Source organism: Antechinus flavipes, chromosome 3 (assembly GCF_016432865.1).
Source record: "Antechinus flavipes isolate AdamAnt ecotype Samford, QLD, Australia chromosome 3, AdamAnt_v2, whole genome shotgun sequence".
NCBI classification, from domain to species: Eukaryota; Metazoa; Chordata; class Mammalia; order Dasyuromorphia; family Dasyuridae; genus Antechinus; species Antechinus flavipes.
The window spans coordinates 613379403-613397107 of record NC_067400.1 but is presented as its reverse complement, the minus strand read 5'-3'; the positions used below and the strand labels follow the sequence as shown (position 1 = coordinate 613397107).

Genomic DNA, 17705 nt, shown 5'->3' with positions numbered 1-17705 from the left:
CTCAACTCTTAGTATGAGGAAGGGGGTAGAAAAGGTGCCTGTTTTACCCAATAGTGGCCTGTTTATTATGAGCCACCTTGGCTCAAAACACAACACTCACCATTGGTCCATGGAATGTGCATATGCTTAAAGAAAACACTGTGAAACTGGCATAGGTTTTGTAATCACAACTAATCAAGTTTGTATGCCTACCAAAAGGAGTAGCTATCAAGCTCACGAAACATGATTCTACTTGTAGGAAAGTTCCATGCCACCATCACCAGTGTGTGTGTGTCCACTATGGCAAACTCCGATGAGGTTATAGAAAATGTTATGAAGACCTGAAGATTCTCATCAGCAGTGTGCCAAAAGAGAACAAGCTCATAATACTGGGTGATTTAATGCCAGATCGGGCATATACTACCAGAGGTGGCAGGGAGTTCCTTGAAAGGGAGTTTCTTGCTGAGTTACAAACAACAACAGCAAGGGGTTAATTACTGCTGAAGACTTGTGCATTTGATGACCTCACCCACAGCGACTTCCATTTACCTAAATACAATAAAACTTTGTGGCTGCACCCATGCAGCAAAAAAGGCATTTAATAGACTATGTCATTGTAATGAGAAGAAAAAGACAAAATGTGAGAGTAACAAAGGCAATGTGTGATGCAGAGTGCTAGACTGATCCTAGACTTATTTTCCAAGCTAAATACTTGCATGCAACAGAAACCATAGTTCCAAGGCAAAATGACTACCATAACATCAACAGATTAGAATATTTCTTTGAGGGGGAACAATTTATTGTTAACTTGGAGGGAAAGCTGAGCCAACACATGCTTGGCAATAGTAAAGCAGAAAAAGATGAGCAGCTTTCAGAGATTTGGTATATAGTATATTTACTCATCTGGGTCAGAACACAAACATCAAGATTGGATTGACAAAAATGATGAGGAAATTCAGAAGCTGCTAAATGAAAAAGAAGAACTCCACAGAAGTCACCAGCAGGATGATTCATCCATATCTAAGAAGGCAAGATTTAACTCCATCAAAAGTAAAGGATAAACAAAGCTTTGGGAGAGGCAGGTTTCTTGAATCAGTAAGAAGGCAAAGTAAATTCAGTAAATTTTACACTGATAGTAATAATCCAAAGTGTTTTTATAATGTTGTAAAGGCTATTTATGGGCCAAAGATCTATTATGCCTCTCAACTATTCAGTGCTGATGCAGTCACATGGATTAGTGATAAGAATATGATCCTGAAGAAATGGGCTAAACATATCCATCATCTTCTCAACAGATCATCATTTATCAGTGCTAAAGTCATTGGTTTTATGTCAGTTTAAAGTCAATTCCTCTCTAGCCAAATTTCCAACTAAAGAAGACATTTTGAATGTCATTAGACAACTCTTGTGTGACAAAACTCTTTGTGCTGAGTCTATTTCAGCTAAGATTAATAAGGCATAAGATCCACTCATCATAGAAAAGCTAAGTGAAATCTTCAAGATTATATGGCAAAAAGAGGTTATCCCCCAGAAATTCAAGGGTGCTTCTATTTCCATCTCTATATATTTGTCCTGTAATAATCACAGAGGGCTGTCTCTCAATCTCAGTTTGCATATTCTTGCCAGAGACATCCTTAATAGGTAAGCTCCTTCCTGTATGTGCCAAAATGTTTGTGGCAGTCCTGTTTGTAGTGGCTAGAAGCTGGAAAATGAATGGATGTCCATCAATTGAAGAATGGTTGAGTAAATTGTGGTATATGAACATTATGGAATATTATTGTTCTGTAAGGAATGATCAGCAGGATGAATACAGAGAGGACTGGCGAGACTTACATGAACTGATGCTAAGTGAAATGAGCAGAACCAGGAGATCATTATATACCTCAACAATGATACTGTATGAGGATATATTCTGATGGAAGTGGATCTCTTCGATAAAGAGAGCTAATTCAGTTTCAATTGATCAAAGATGGGCAGAAGCAGCTACACCCAAAGAAAGAACACTGGGAGATGAATATAAACTGCTTGCATTTTTGTTTTTCTTACCGGATTATTTATACCTTCTGAATTCAATTCTCCCTGTGCAACAAGAAAACTGTTCAGTTCTGCACATTGTGCAGATATTGTATCCAGGATATACTGTAACCTATTCAACATGTAAAGGATTGCTTGCCATCTGGGGGAGGAGGTGGAGGGAGGGAGGGGAAAAATCAGAACAGAAGTGAATGCAAGGGATAATGTTGTAAAAAATTACCCTGGCATGAGTTCTATCAATAAAAAGTTATTTAAAAAAATAGGTGAGCTCCTTCACCTAAAAGATGGTCATCTATTTGAGAGTCAGTGTGACTTCAAAAAGAACCCAAAAAAAAGATCAATATTGTGTTTGTTGCTCAATAACTCCAGGACAAATGTCAGGAACAGAACAGAGGTCTATAAACAATGTTTATTGATCTGACCAAAGCCTTTGATAATGTCAGTTGTGAGGATTTGTGGAAGATAATGACAAAATTTGGTTGCCCAGAGAAGTTCATCAGGGTTGTCTGTCATTTGGGCTCTCTGATTAATGAGACAAAATTCATAACAAAGAGAATTAAAGTTTTTTTATTAGCAATATATCAAGGCAGCAACACATTGACTGACTGATCACTGAAGATGAGCAATAACTTCAAGGTGGGAACTGCTTTTATAAGTAACTTTAAGCCATCTCAGATAAGTCCACTTCAGCAAAAGAGGTCTGGGTCCTCACATCTCAGTTCTTCCACAATGTAGCAAGAAGATGAAAGTTTGCAGGTATGAGTACATGACAAAAAGTAGGTAATACAAAAAGCTACTGACTTATTGTTTCTTTCCCAACCAGAGCCTCCACCAATACTGATTGATAAGCAAGGTTGGGGAGAGGGGAAGGGGAAATGGGTAACTGAGTCAACAAAAATTTCAATGCTACACTTAGTGAACAAAGACCATATCCATAGAATTTAATAATCTTCATGAGATTTATTGAAAGACATGTTTTGTGATGAGTGGAGGTTTTGGAAAGGATGGAGATGGAGTGTCTCTCAGACCTGTATCTTGAGTTGGGACTTAACAGATATAAGCATATCACGGAGACCTATAGTTTCAAATCAATTAGAGTGCATAGAAAGTGCCAGCACCTATTAACCCCAAGGGTGTTAGCTCCCCTGTATATTAGAACTCTCAAGTGTTGACACTACAAAAGACAGATGGGGCTGGGGAAACGGGGAAAAGAGCTCATTCCATAAGACAATTTCCAAGCCTCCCCTTTTCATATAAAGTCCCACCTCTGAAGCACATAGAGAATATTTTTAAATTTGAATTTCAAGGATTCCTAAAGTAATGATTAGCTGAATGGATGGACAGGAAAAGAATAGAAATCTATTTAGGAGGCCTCTAGGAATAAGGGCGCTACAAAAACATACAAACAAACAAAAACTTCATTTGGGTTTCAATGAGTATTACACAAATTGGGAAACAGGAAGAAATCTATTCAGAAGTTTAGGGATCCTTTGATCTAGCAGTGTTACTATTGGATCCCCATACCAATGAGATCATAAAAGAGGAAAAAGGACCCACATGTGCAAAAATGTTTGTAACAGTTCTTTTTGTGGTGGCAAGGAATTCAAAATTGAGTGGATGCCCATCAATTGAGGAATAGCTGAATAAGTTTTGGTCTATGAAAATAATGAAATATTATTGTCATATAAGAAATGATAGCAGGCTGACTTCAAAAAAGTCTGGAGAGACTCACATGAACTGATATTGAGGCAGAACCAAGAGAACATGGTACATAGTAACAGTAAAATTGTATGATGATCAACTGTGATAGACTTAGCTCTTCTCAGCAATGCAGTGATCTAAGACAATTCCAATAGATTTAGCATAGAAAATGTCATCTGCATCCAGAAAGATAACTGTGAAGACTCAATACAGATGAAAGCATACTTTTCCCTGTTTTTTTTTTAATATTGTTATTTGTTTGGTTTTTTGTTCTAATTTTTTTTCATAACATGACTAATATGGAAATATATTTAACATGATTGTACATGTATAACCTCTATTAGACTGCTTGTGGTCTGGGGAGGGGGAAAGAAGAGAAGGAGAGAGAAAACAATCTTATGAAGATGAATGCTGAAAACTATTTTTACATGTAATTGGAAAAGTAAAGTACTATTGAGGGAAAAAAAGGTTGTACATAAAACTGCAAATCTATTGTGTACAATAGACATAACATTATAGATATAATAGATACATAACATAATAACAAATATTATGTTTTACATAATAATACATAACAAAATAACATAACATAATAGATAAATAATATTATGTAAATAAAAATATTAATTATAAAATACATTTTATTTTATATAAAATTATATATTTAATATATAAAAATATATTTATATTTTATATATTATATATGTTATATATAAATATATTAAATAAATATATTTTATTTTATATAAAATTATATAAAATATTAATTATAAAATAAAAATAAAAAATTAACTTTAAAAAAAGTTTAGCAATCAAAAATAAAAGAGTGGAGGTACAATGAATTAATTACATAGGGAAATAGAAAACAAAATAAGAGGTTTTGGTCTCTAGCCTGACTAAAGCGACCCTGAGTCATTCTTTTGGTTAAAAGACAGTAAGATTTACTTTTTGGGTGTTAAAGCTTTCTCTTTTTTTTGATACATTTCTAACAAGCAATACTAATTCACCCATGAAGACAGCAAGTCCTAAATAACAGACAAATATGGGTAGCCACTAGGGATCACAATGCAAGTTAGGCACCTTTATTCAAGGGAGGAGAGTGGCCCAGAACTGTTATCAACTTTTGTTTTGAGGTCAATGAGAGCCTAAGTTTTAGCAGTATATAATGCATGCAATTACTGTTTGATGAGAACTGAATGGGCCAAATGGGTTATGATATTTGCCCTCCAAGAGATTCTCTTAACTAGAAATGTACTTCCCAGTCAACATTCTTTGGTATAGCTAAAATTCCATAGCGACTCCAGCATTTACTCAAATCTCAAACCAAGGAAGACAAGGACACACACCAATCTGAGTCAACTATATATTTTTAAAAGACAAAAAGAGGAAAAGTCACTCTAAGGAAAACAGTTTTGGTGATAACAGAAAAGCCAGTGGTTGAGCAAGAAGAGAGGGAAGGAAAATGGATAGTCACATTGCCTGCAAATCATCCATCTTGGCCTGAACATCTCACACTGAACATTGCACAAACAACAGTCTTTACACCTCTCCCTCTGTGCCCTTGAAAGAGAAACAGTATCTGAGGTGCTGGCCTAAGATCGCTACAGTTAAAAGTGCTCCTACTTTTGTTTTCTTTTTAGTAGAGAATCACATGCTGAGTGAAATGAGCAGGACCAGGAGATCATTATATACTTCAATAACAATACTATATGATGATCAATTCTGATGGGCGTGGCTCTCTTCAACAATGAGATGAACCAAATCAGTTCCAATGCAGCAGTAATGAATTGAATCAGCTACACCCAGCAAAAGAAATCTGGGAGATGACTAGGGACCACTACATAGAATTCCCGATCCCTCTATTTTTATCTGCCTGCATTTTTTATTTCCTTCACAGGCTAATTGTACACTATTGCAGAGTCTGATTCTTTTGTACAGCAAAATAACTGTTTGGACATGTATACTTGTTTTGTATTTAATTTATACTTTAACATATTCAACATGTATTGGTCAACCTGCCATCTAGGGGAGGAGGTGGGGGGAAGGAGAGGAAAAATTGGAACAAAAGGTTTGGCAATTATCAATGCTGAAAAATTACCCATGCATATAACTTGTAAATAAAAAGCTATAATAAAAAAGAGAGAGAGAAGAGAATCACAGATCTGTTCTCTTCTCCTCTCCCATCCCCAATCTCTCTTTTTCATTCTTCTCTTTTACTGTGAGTCTCCCAAAATCTCACCCTGTCCCAAACCTGTGTGGATTCCTTGATTTAGGAGATAATAAACAAAAGCAAACCCCTAGAAATCCATGTAGGTCCAGGGCACTCCTATCAGGGAGTGGTAGAGGAAGGCAGACTCTTGATTTCAAGAGAGTGGTTTTGAATCAACTAATAAACTATTTGAAATAATTAATAACTTGATCAACTAAGTGGCAGGATATAAAATAAACCCACATAAATTGTCAGCATTTCTATATATTACCAACAAAGCCCAGCAGCAGAAAGAGAAATTCCATTCATGAGGATGGTTTCTTTCATTTTTTTTAACTTTAATTTTTAAATTTTTTTGTTACATTTTAAATCCTTCCCTCTCTCTCCACCTCTCACTAAAGAAGGCCATCATTTAACACCCCTCAAGTGTATGTACATATGTATGTGTTTGTGTGTGTGTGTGTGTGTATATGTATATATATGTATATATATATATATGTAAAATCATACTGTACAAATTTCTATTTATAAGTTCTTTCTCTGGAAATAGATAGCATCTTCCTTCATAGATCCTTTGTAGTTTATTTGAACATTTATAATATTCAGAATAACTTAGTCATTCAGAGTTATTCTTCAAACTACTGCTGCCACTATATCCAACATTCTCTTGGTTTGGTTCTTTTCATTCTTATTTCATGCAAATCTTTCCATATATTTTCTAAAATCAATCAGTTCATCATTTTTTACTTCAAAATAGTATTCCATCACAATTCTATACCACCACATGTTTAGTCATTCCCCAATCTTTGAATAGCCCAGTTTCCAATTCCTTGCCACCACAAAGATGGCTTCCATAAATATTTTAGAATATAGAGATTCTGTCTCTTTTTCCTTTATCACATTGGAAAATAGGTCTAATAGTAGTGTTACTGGGTCAAAGGGTATAAACAGCTTTATAAGTTTATGGGCTCTCCAAATGATTGGACCAGTTCATCGCTCCACCAATAATTGTATTAGTATCCCTATTTTATGTAAGGGGTGGAGAGGGGATGGGAAATTTGCTCCATCTCAGGGAGATGCTTAGAATCTTCCCTTTTTCAGATACTGACATGAAAAATGAAACAAACTCTGTGTGTGTGTGTGTCCCTCTGTGGCTATGTGTCTCTCTGTATCTCTGTGTGCATCTCTGTCTCTCTGTGTCTCTCGTCTCTTTTTCTTCATCCCTTTCTTCTCTTTCTCCATCCTTCTCTCTGCCTCTTTGTTTCTTTCTCCATCTCTATATGTGTTTCCCTCTGCCTCTTTTTCCCCATCCCTCTTTCTTTTCTTTCTCTATCCCTCTATGTCTCTGTCTCTATCTCTCCTCTCTGTATGTGTCTCTGTCTCTGTCTCCCTATGTATGTCTATCTCTTTTTCTGTTCCTCTCTTTTCTTTCTCCATCCCTGTCTGTCTCTGTCTCTCTGTGTCTCTCTGAGTCTCTTATCTCTCTCCAAAGAGCGACACTATTAGTAGATAGGCTATAAGCAGAGAGAAATATAAGATAATTGAATCAGTAAAGCATTTTGCAAACCTATAATGCGAGGTGTTGTAACCTAGGATGGTCAGCTGCCTCGGAAGGTAGCCGGCTGTCTATCAGCCTCCACAGCCCACGGCTGTGCTGCTCCACACATCCGCAAAGAAAGGCGGGAAGGCGCATTTCCTCATTCTCTGGGCCGCCAGGTCCAGCGCTCGTGGTCCTTGTGAACACCGTGCATCCTCTTGGTTCCGCTCCCTTCTGTCTGCACAGGGACTAGCGAGGGCCCCAAGGGCCAAAAGGAGGACTGCGTGTTTTATTTTATACACCAGGAGAACCCACGAAGGCGGGTTTGGGGAAGGACTCAGGTGGGAGCCAGGATGATCCGAGTTTGCATCCTGCTTTGGACTCTTCCTGCTCTGTGATTCTGGACAAATTAGCCTGGGAGCCAGCGGGCGAAAAGCCTGCTTTGCAATTTTGATATTTGTAGTTTAACGACAGGATTATTATATAATTATTTAAGTTATAATTGTTCCGGGCACAGTCTTAATCTCCTTGTCTATTTGCCCCTTCATCTTACCTGAGATCAAACTGGGGCCCACAAGGGGCAATGTACTTGGGGTCCGTGAGTGGCAGAGGCTACATTCCAACCCAGAACCGCCCGCGCTCTGTGGCCGCTCTCCGCTGCACCGCCCCCTGCCGCCCGATGCGGGGAGCTTTTCAGGAGAGATGGGGGGGCAGGACCTCGGCCTCACGTGCTCCAAGGCCCGGTCCCGCCTTGGTTTGGGACAGAGAGGCAGCTGAGCGGTTCTTCCGCCAGGCCGGAGTCCCGTGGGTGGAGCGAGCGCCCGGGCGCGTGCGCGTTGTGCGCGTTTCTCGCCGTGCTGCGTCACGGTCGCTAAGATGGCGGCGGCGAACGGAGCCGCCGGGACAAGCGGGGCTGGGGCCTCCGGGGCGGTGCTGCAGGCAGCCGCCGGCATGTACGAGCAGCTCAAGGGCGAGTGGAACCGCAAGAGCCCCAACCTGAGCAAGTGCGGCGAGGAGCTGGGCCGCCTCAAGGTGCTGGAGCCGCGAGAAGTGGAGGAGGGGAAACGTGACGGGACGAAACCAGGGGAATCCCGGGGCGGGGGGAGACGGGGGAACGTACCAAACGAGAGCATGCGATGGGGGAGTCGGATATGGAGACGTACCCAGTGCGAGCGTGGGAGGGGCGTGCCGGGGGCCAGAGACCTGGGGTCCCCTGTGAGTCTGGCTGGGTCGTTGCCGACACGAACTTAGCGCTAGACTAATGGAAGGGAAAGGGGGACGCGGGAGCCAATCGTGTCTGCTTTCCCTCTGGGTCCTAGTCTGGACCGCGGCTTCAGAACCTTCCGAGACCAAACTTGGTTGGCTGCGTCGGCTTGCCTGTATGACCCTGGAGCAGAGAGGACCAGAGTTAGGGGGTTGGGGGAGGGGTTGGATGGGGCGGGGGTGTGCATGCATGGAGCTGGGGGGGACCTGCTCATCTTGTCTTCTGCCCTCGTCCCGGGTGTTGCTGTCAGCTGGTGTTGCTGGAGCTCAACTTCCTGCCAACCACGGGGACCAAGCTCACCAAACAGCAGCTCATCCTGGCCCGTGAGTGTCTCCTGCTCCCTCCTCTTTCCCAGATCCTGCCAGAAGTACATTCCCGCCCCAGAGGGCAGAAAGGGTGGGTGGCAATGGAGACGTCCGAGCTCTGCCCCTGGGGGGACCCGGATGGGGGAAGGAGGCTAGGGTCCTCTGTTCTGAGCATCAGACCAACACTGTCCTTGTCTTGTCTCCACACTTCAGGTGACATCTTGGAGATCGGTGCCCAATGGAGCATCTTGCGGAAGGACATACCCTCCTTTGAGCGCTACATGGCCCAGCTCAAATGCTATTACTTTGACTACAAGTGAGAGGGAGTGGAATGGGGGGAGGGGAGGAAGGTCCTCCTAAGGAAGCTTACTTAGCTACTGGCATCCTTTGTTATTAACCAGACATAAAAATCCCTCTTCCCTTTCTACCACAGCCTTCCCCCTAAAGAAAAATTTGGCAAAGGCGAGAATTGAGAAGTGGGGGAGCCTTAGATTGCTCTGTACTATCTTTAGTTTAGGACCTGGTTGAGAGTCACAAAGTATTAGAATTAACTTTCCTTATATACCCAGGATTCTTCCTGTTACCACCAATTCAGGGCATTTTAGTTGAAATGACCCTTAGGGACATCATAAAGCTTAATCATTTCCTTGTGCAGATAAGAAGCTCAGAGAGTAAGGGATTTGTCTTAGGTCACACAACCAACATCTGAACACAGATCTCTTGTTTTCCTCTTGATTTATAATGACATGGTTAAGGCCTAAAGTCTCTAAAGATTGTGCTAATAGAGCAGAATTTCAAGCAGGAAAAGCTTTAGTAGGGAAACGTGTGTTCTCCCAGGATTAGCACCTAATTAAGTACTAGGAAACTTCTCCCCAAATGCCTGGCCTTTTGGAGATGAGATTTTTGGCTGCTAGGTCAGCACAGACCCATGAAACAGATATACAAGAGACAAAATGCCTGCAGATTTTTCATACCCGTAAAAATTTTAAACCACTGCAAGAAAGTAATAAGCATTGATATGGTACCTACTGTGTGCTAGACACTATACTAAGTACTTTCTAGCTATCTCATTTGCACTTAACAGCCTCACTGGGAGGCAAATGCTATTGTGATTCCTATTTTACAGATGAGAAAATCCAGGCAAATAGATTGAGACTTAGGCAGGATCACACAGCTAGTATGGACTTATGGTGGGATTTTTTTTTTCTCCACTTTGCCCCCAGTTACCTCAAGTATGAAGTGGTGGAAAAGAAGGCACGGGATTTTAAGAATCACATAGCACTTAGGCTGTCTTTGTTCAATGAGTAACAGTGCTAGAGGCTTTTGCACTTTAGGTAGGTTCCCTTTAAAAGGCCTAGGCAAGAAATGGGAGCCAACCAGAAGCAGGGTCAGGGGCAGTCCCTGGCCATTGCCCTCCTCCTAGCAGCTGTCGCCTTGTAGAAAGTATCCAGATATATCTGAGGCACCGTGGAGATTATCTAGTCCACCAGTGTCTGGTGTTGAAGACTCACAGTAGCCTGAGCATCAGGGGCTGTCTGGACAGGTGTGCCAATGGGGGAGGACACTGCAGTCACTTGTCCTGCCTCAGAAAAGTTCTTCCCCCTGGATGATCCTTGAACAAGTGTCCTTTCTCTGGCCTTGTTTCCCTATATGTAAAAGGAGGAAGCTTGATCTCCAGGGATCTTAAACCTTTCTGCATATTTATATTTGTTTCACCTCAGGAATGTTGTGTTCCAGGATACACTAGATGTCTTATGGTTGGGGGGTTAAAAGGTAGTGGGGTGCTTTGGAGTGGTTGGGATCTAGGACAGGATTCCATCCTGACTATTGTCATTGGTCTGGTCTGTAGGGAGCAGCTCCCAGAGTCGGCCTACATGCACCAGCTCCTGGGCCTCAATCTGCTCTTCCTGCTGTCCCAGAACCGAGTGGCCGAGTTCCACACCGAGCTGGAGCGGCTCCCTGCTAAGGACATCCAGACCAACGTCTACATCAAACACCCTGTGTCCTTGGAGCAGGTGGGGGTGGGGGGTGGGGGTGGGGAGTGGAATACTTAGCACGAGTCTTGGGTGGGCCAGTGGTGGGAACAGGCTTGAAGGCAAAAGGGAACAAATCCAGGAGACCAATATTGGTGGTGTGGGACTCTAGGATCTGTGTCCTGGTGACATTGCCTTCCCTCGTATTAAAGGTCATCTCACCGTGGACTTGGTCAGGGTGTGCCCAGCACAAAACAGTGGGAATAGGGAGCTGCATTCTGGGGTCTTATTTGACACTCTCTCTTCCATCCCCTAAAGTACCTGATGGAAGGAAGCTACAATAAGGTGTTCCTGGCCAAGGGAAATATCCCTGCTGAGAGTTACACATTCTTCATTGACATTTTGCTGGATACAATAAGGTGGGTGCCATTCTCCTGGAAGCTGTCCCCAGGAGCAGCACAGCAGGTTATCCTGAAGTTAGGGAATCAGCACCGTCTGAAATGGGAGCCTTGTGCCATTCTCATCTTAACCAGGCTGCAAATTCAATTTCAAGTCTGTTCTGCAGCATAACATCCACTCGTATCCAATATTCACAAAGCTCACTTTTTTCAGACATTTCTAGGCACCTCATTTTGCAGATGAGCTAATGAGGCCCAGAGCAGAGGTGGGCACTTGACTTTGTGCCTGTGGCCAGCAGCTGAAATTTCCTCCTCTGCGCCAAGTGTTCATGGGCTGGGCTTTGGCTTGGCTTTCTGCTAGATCTCCGGGGCAGTGGGCTTCGCAGAAGAACTGCCTTGGAAGATGAGACCCACGTGTAAAATATGCAAAATGGGGAGTGGGAGGCCCGGGAGATGGATGAGTACTAGCTCCCCAAGCAAAACCTAGGGTCTAGAGCTCTCCCATCTGTCTCTTGTTTTTGTTCCATTGACCTTCTGGCAAACATCAAGGTCTAGACACAGTGCTGCCAGAAAGGTCCTTGGACATCACCTCAGCTCTCAGTTGAGGTGCACAGGTCTTCTGCAGAATCCCTATTTTTGTTTCCCTTGGCAAAATCTGAGGGTGCTGAGGGCCAGTCACAGAAAACAATCAGCTGCAAACTATATGTGTAAAGGCAAAGCTCTTTGACCAAAATGTGGCCCCAGGTATGTGTTTTTTGCCAGTGGCCTCTCTCCCACATTACAACAGTGCCTTTCCTTGAAGGAAAGGTAGTCAGGTCCAGATTAGTGGGAATTAACATGAAAGTGGTTCAGTTAGTTGAATCTAGGTTGCATATTGACATTGGGCCAGAACCAATGACAGCTGCAAACTGTGTGAAATTAAATACCTTCAGCCCCTCCCTAGCATTTGTAATTCCCTCTCTTCTGGACCCGGGGTTTGCCATTATTCTGTACACCTCAGCGGAGCTGGACGACCACCCAGACACTGCTTGGTGTGCCCTTTATGGATAAGCCCAGGCTGGACGGCATACTGTTAGTTCCCAGGGAACAAGAACCTCATAAGGCAGAGAGTACAAATAGGATGCCAGCTCAAAGAGGACTGAAGTTGTCCTCAGGAAGAGGGCCCAGGTTTTATGGCTTGCTTGAATTCGAACACAAGTCTCTCTTTCATTCTTTGACCATTCTCTGACTTTGCCTTTTCAACTCTTGAGCCTTGTGTAGTCCTTCCCCCGTCCAGCTATTCTGGTCCGATGAGGGAGTGAGTGGAGGACATACTGGAATGGCCACTTTCTGGAAAGGGTTTTAGACCCCAGGGCAGGGGTCCTCAAACTTTTTAAATAGGGGGCTAGTTCACTGTCCCTCAGACTGTTGGAGGGCCAGACTATAGTAAAAACAAAAACTTTGTTTTATGGGCTTTTAAATAAACTTCATAGCCCTGGATGAGAGGGATAAATGTCCTCAGCTGCTGCATCTGGCCCACAGCAGTAGTTTGAGGACCCCTGCCCCAGGGCTAACACTGTGACCCGGAGAAGCTGGGGGTGGAAGGGGCCTTGGGCAGAGGCCCCCTCCAGGCAGCATTGAGCCCCCCTAAAAAGGCTCCTGGACCTTCCCTCTCATCTCCCCTTGCCCCAGCCATTTACACCTCCATTCTGTTTCCCCTCCCCAGGGATGAGATTGCTGGCTGCATTGAGAAGGCCTATGAAAAGATCCTGTTTGCAGAAGCCACTCGAATCCTTTTCTTCACCACCCCCAAGAAAATGACGGAGTATGCCAAGAAGGTACTGGGGCAGTGGGGGAGCAGGGGAGAGGGGAGCTCTACAAGTTTTTTGGGGTCCCTGCCTTCATCCCCTGCTCTATCTCTTTTTGCTTTTCAGAGAGGATGGGTCCTGGGCCCCAGCAATTACTACAGCTTCAAGTGTCAGCAGCAGAAACCTGAGGATACCACGATCCCTTCCACTGAGCTGGCGAAGCAGGTCATCGAGTACGCAAGACAGCTGGAGATGATTGTCTGAGCTGGGGGCCGGGTGGGGGCAGAGGCAGGCTGAGAGACATATTTAAAGGGGGGAATAGTGGGGCAATAAATGAGGGGAGAATGGCCCTGCAGGTGTCCGAGTCTTGGCTGGGATGTGCGGGAGCACGCACACACTCACATGGCACCCACTGACTAAGATGGATGGGGGGGAGGGGGTCTTTGCATGCCACACCTGCGGCTCTGCCCAGCCCAGCCCCCGAGGCCCACCTCTAGCTTGGAGTTCCTGTTCTTTCTCCTGGCTTCTGTGCCAGTGAGACGGTCTGGCCCAGGGCCAGGGCAGGAAGAGGGAGGCCTCCCCCTTCTGAGGCACAGAGGACCACCTTCCTGTGGCAGGTGCCAGCAGGCCCTCCCCCTCCCAGCTGGGCGAAGGAGAGAAGGCACGGGCAGGGGAGACTTGGTCTTTTATTGGAGGGATAGGAGGTGGTCCAGTGGCCCTCTTGTCCCCCCTCCGTGCCCCCATCCTTAGTCTGCCTCTGCTGCTTGCAGGTCATAGTGATCCAGCCCTGCCACTAAGGAGCCAGCCAGCTTGACTGTAGCCACCCAGGGGGGTTCGCTCAGATGGTTGGTGGGAGTGCTCAGCCTAGGGGAAAATTGGAGGAGGCAGCTAGGGCCTGGGGCTTAGCCAGCTAGGTTGCCCCACTCCCCATCGTTATTTTAAGCCCTGAAGGAGAGATTGGGGCCGAGTCTGGACAGGTGGAAGCAGCCTGAACGGAGCCACAAAAATCGGGGTTCAAGGCGGGCCTTTGAGACCCTAAGCTAGTCTCTTGGGTCACCCCAGCCCTCCCCCGGGGGGGAAGGGCAGCTTGCCTGGGCCCCAGGCCCCGCTCACCAGGCTGAGACGTTGCGGGGCAGCCGGCGGTGCCGGGGCTGGTGGCGACAGTAGCACTTGCAGGGGCAGGAGCTGAGCACCTGGAAGGGCGGCCAGTGGCGAGCTGGGGGCGGGCCGCCACTCTCAGCGGGCTGACCCTGGCCGGGCCCCGCCCGGTCGCGGGGACCCTCCCCACTCGCGCCCTCCTCCCGCGCAGAGCCTCCCCGCCCGGCCCGCGGACCCTTGTTCTTCTTGGTCCGCGGCTTGGCAGGGGCAGGGGACGGAGGTCCCGCAGCCCGGGGCGAAGGCACGGCCGGGGTCGGCGCGGGTACCGGGGCGGGAGGTGCTTCGGGCAAAGCCAACGCCGGGGGAGCCGGCGGCGGAGGCGGAGGCGGTGGGAGCGGGGGTGGCGGCGGCGGTGGCGACAGCTGGGGGGCTTCTTGCGGCCCTGGGGAAACCTGAACCGCCGGGGTCCGGGTCTCCCCCTCGGCCGGGGCGGGAGACGGAAAGATAAAGACAGGGGGTGCCAGGAGAGCCGGGCCCGGCCTGCGAGGCCCCGGCGCAGGTAAGGGTGGTGGTGGCGGAGGTGGCGCCCCCCAGGGGGCAGCCGCCCCGGACAGCCCGGAGCCCCGCCGCCTAGCACCCCCCACGCCGCTGCCGCCGCTGCCGCTACCACCGCTAGCCCCGTTGAACTGAAAGTGGCGTTCAGGGCCCTCAGGCGGGGTCACCCAATCGAACTTGGGCTTAGCTCCTGGGAAGGGGGCGTAAGGTGGGGGCGGTGCCCGGGGTGCTGGTAGAGGAGGTGGGGCCGGGGGAACAACCGGGGCGCCCCCTGCTGGCCCCTCTCCGTCTCCCTCCCCACCTTCTGTCTCCAAGGTACCCCGGATAGCCTCTCCTGAGGCCCTAGGGGATCCAGGCCCCGGGGAACCTTGCTTTAGGGCCTCAGCATAGGAGATGGCTCCCGAGGAGAAGAGCAGGCTGCTCCCTCTTACGGGGGGCTTGGGAGGCGCGGCAGCCCCACCCGCCAGAAGGGAGCCGGACTGGAAGGTCACTTTGCACAGCAGACTGAGGCCCGGCTCAGCCGCCGGCGGGGGCTCTCCCTCACCGCCTCCGACCGCCAGACCCTCCCTCCCAGGGCTGCCCGTCTGGCGCGCCCTGCCTTCGCCAGCGCCGCCTCGGGGGGAGCCCCCGGGAGGGACGCTTCTCCGGCCTGGGGGCGCCTCCCTTTCGGCGGGTGGTTTCTGGGGTTCTGGGGGAGGGGGTGGAGGTGGGGGCGGCAGGGCTGGGCCCACTGAAGGCTCTGGCCCGTCCGCGGGGGGTCGTGGAGTGGGTAAGGGCGGGGGCGGAGGTGGGGGCAACAGGCGAAGGCCCGGTGGATCGCCTTGGCCTCGGTGACGCGCCTCCAGCAGGCCCCGGATCCGGGGTACAGGCGTCCCCGGCGGCTTTCGCCACTTAGAGGGCGTAGGGAGCAGCGGTCCTGCAGTTCCCGCCGCCGTCGGAGGTGCCTCCTCGGGCGGGGGTCCGCCAGGCGGCTGCAGGTCGTGCGGGGCGGGAGCCAGTTGGGCAGGCTGAGGTGGTGAAGGTAGGGCCCCGGCGGCACCCTCAGGGGGCACCAAGAGCCCTGGTGGGGTGGGGCCCCCGGGGAACCAGACTCCCGGGCCGCGCGCCAAGCGCAGAGTAGGGGGCCCTGGGGCCGGGGGCGCTGGCGACGACTCTGCTTCTGACAGGGGACCACGGCGGCTGGCGTTGGCAGAGCGGTCCGAGGCCGGCTCCTTCCGCGAGGCACGGGCCTTGCCGGGCTCTGAGCCGGGGGGCGGCTCAGACTGCACGTTGCCCATTCCCAGCCCGGGGGGAAGGGGGAGACTGCGGGCAACATAACCCAGCCGGGGAAACCAAGGTTAGAGGAGTCCCGGGTCAGCGGAGCCATCGCCCCGCCCCTGGAGCTGTAACCCCGCCCCCTACGCCTTGGCCCCACCCCCTCTGACCCAGGTCCAGCCACCAGATCAATACCCTCGATTCGTTCCCTCACACTCACGTCTAAGGATCCCCAAGCCCACCCTCTCTGGGATCTCGCCTCCAAACCCGCAACCCCGCCCCTTAACTCAAGCCACGCCCCCAATATGTAACTCTTCCTCCTAGCTAATAGTTCCCCTCACCACCTGTAACCCTGAACCCAGGCCCCGCCCCTCCCGCAAACACTCACCGGCTCCCGGGTGGGACTTGAGCTCCCGACCAGGTGTGGGCTCACACCAAGCCCCGGGGAGAGGAGGGAAGGGGAACGGCTAGAGCGGACAAATAACTGAAAAAGAACTAGGGGAGGCGGGGGGGGAGACCCCGAGACCACGCCCCGCCCTTCCCTTTGCCCCTCCCCCAGAGTCGAAATTCTCCCCCCCCAGCCCACATCTTTCACCCCCTCCCCCTTCGGAACGGCTCAGGACAGTCTTCTCTTCGGACCCGGGACCATCCCTTTAGTTCGCTCCTCTCGTACTTTATCCCTCTAGGGTGCCTTTTTCCCTGTCCACCCTTCAGGAATCTCTAGGTCCTGACCCTGGCTCCTTCAGAGGCCTTCACCAACAGCCCCGCCCCTTGAGAACGCTCCCCCTCCTCAACTCCGCCCAGGCCCCGCCCCTTAAGAATCCGGCCCCGTCAAATCCCACCCTAGGAGTTAATTTCTCGGCTCGGACCAGCTTTCCCCTCGCCTCGCATGGGGTCCTGCCCCCAGTCTTTCCTTCCCCATATAGCTTCTCTTAGGTCAAACCCCGTCCTGAATAGCCTCACTTCCCGAAGACGCTCTTATTCCACACTTTCTCCCACTCTGCCCCTATCCCACCCCGCCCCGCCCCCGGGACAGTACAGAGAGTGAGAGTAGTGATGGAGAGGAGGAGGGGGATGTCTCGTTTGGGACTGGGGGAGGGATGGGGGGTGTCTCACGGCGTGCTGGACCACAGGCAGGGAAGAGAAGACGGGCGCTAGGACCTGCCAGAAAAGCATCGCTTTTTCTTCGTCTCTTCCCTCCTCCTCCATCACCTCCCCTCTCCATCTATCCATCTCCCAACCCCCCTTTACCTTCTCTCCCCCCCCTAAGCCCGGCTCCCCGTTCCGGGCTCCGTCGCCACTGCCAGAGCGAGGGAGGGAAGGAGGGAGGAGGAGGAAGAGGAGGAGGCAGAGGCAGCCGCCGCCGCCACTTGGGAGCCCGCCGGGAGCACCAAGGCAGGTGCTTGGGGAAGGAGGGGGTGCTGAGGCCTGGGGGGGCGGGGACGGGGAGCCCCCTTCCCAAGAATCAGGTGGGTCCCAGACTCTAGGCGCTGAAATATGATTGCGCCTCCTCCTCTTTTTTTTTTCATCTTCATTTTCCTCCTCCTCTACCCGGAGGATGCTTAGATTGGGGTGGGGGGATGCATAAAAGGGAAGCTTCGGGACCAGGAA

General features: G+C 48.9%; 2 protein-coding genes across 2 annotated transcripts; one reads left to right on the top strand and one right to left on the bottom strand.

Annotated features, from left to right (window-relative positions):
* The first annotated feature begins 8316 nt into the window (after window positions 1–8316).
* Window positions 8317–13536, top strand: PSMD8 (proteasome 26S subunit, non-ATPase 8). The gene is made up of 7 exons (XM_051989115.1): window positions 8317–8492; window positions 8975–9047; window positions 9243–9345; window positions 10879–11044; window positions 11321–11421; window positions 13106–13217; window positions 13314–13536. Exons 1-7 carry the CDS (start codon window positions 8337–8339, stop codon window positions 13449–13451), a joined length of 849 nt encoding a protein of 282 aa, XP_051845075.1. The 5' UTR covers window positions 8317–8336; the 3' UTR covers window positions 13452–13536.
* Window positions 13537–13855: 319 nt separating this feature from the next.
* On the bottom strand, window positions 13856–16620 carry GGN (gametogenetin). Its single transcript, XM_051989098.1, has 3 exons — window positions 16483–16620; window positions 14301–16142; window positions 13856–14051 (listed from the first exon to the last, which is right to left on the bottom strand). The coding sequence occupies exons 2-3, from the start codon at window positions 16115–16117 to the stop codon at window positions 13934–13936; spliced, it is 1935 nt and encodes a 644-aa protein (XP_051845058.1). The 5' UTR covers window positions 16118–16142; window positions 16483–16620; the 3' UTR covers window positions 13856–13933.
* Window positions 16621–17705: the final 1085 nt, after the last annotated feature.

What these genes read in the sequence shown, in the direction of transcription:
- PSMD8 (XM_051989115.1), top strand. Translation starts at nt 8,337, where the DNA reads ATGGCGGCGGCGAACGGAGCCGCCGGGACAAGCGGGGCTGGGGCCTCC. An exon ending in ACAGCAGCTCATCCTGGCCC is followed by an intron (nt 9,048 to 9,242) that starts GTGAGTGTCTCC and finishes TCCACACTTCAG; the next exon opens with GTGACATCTTGGAGATCGGT. An exon ending in TGACGGAGTATGCCAAGAAG is followed by an intron (nt 13,218 to 13,313) that starts GTACTGGGGCAG and finishes TTTGCTTTTCAG; the next exon opens with AGAGGATGGGTCCTGGGCCC.
- GGN (XM_051989098.1), bottom strand. Translation starts at nt 16,117, where the DNA reads ATGGGCAACGTGCAGTCTGAGCCGCCCCCCGGCTCAGAGCCCGGCAAG. An exon ending in CCCCGCAACGTCTCAGCCTG is followed by an intron (nt 14,052 to 14,300) that starts GTGAGCGGGGCC and finishes ATTTTCCCCTAG; the next exon opens with GCTGAGCACTCCCACCAACC.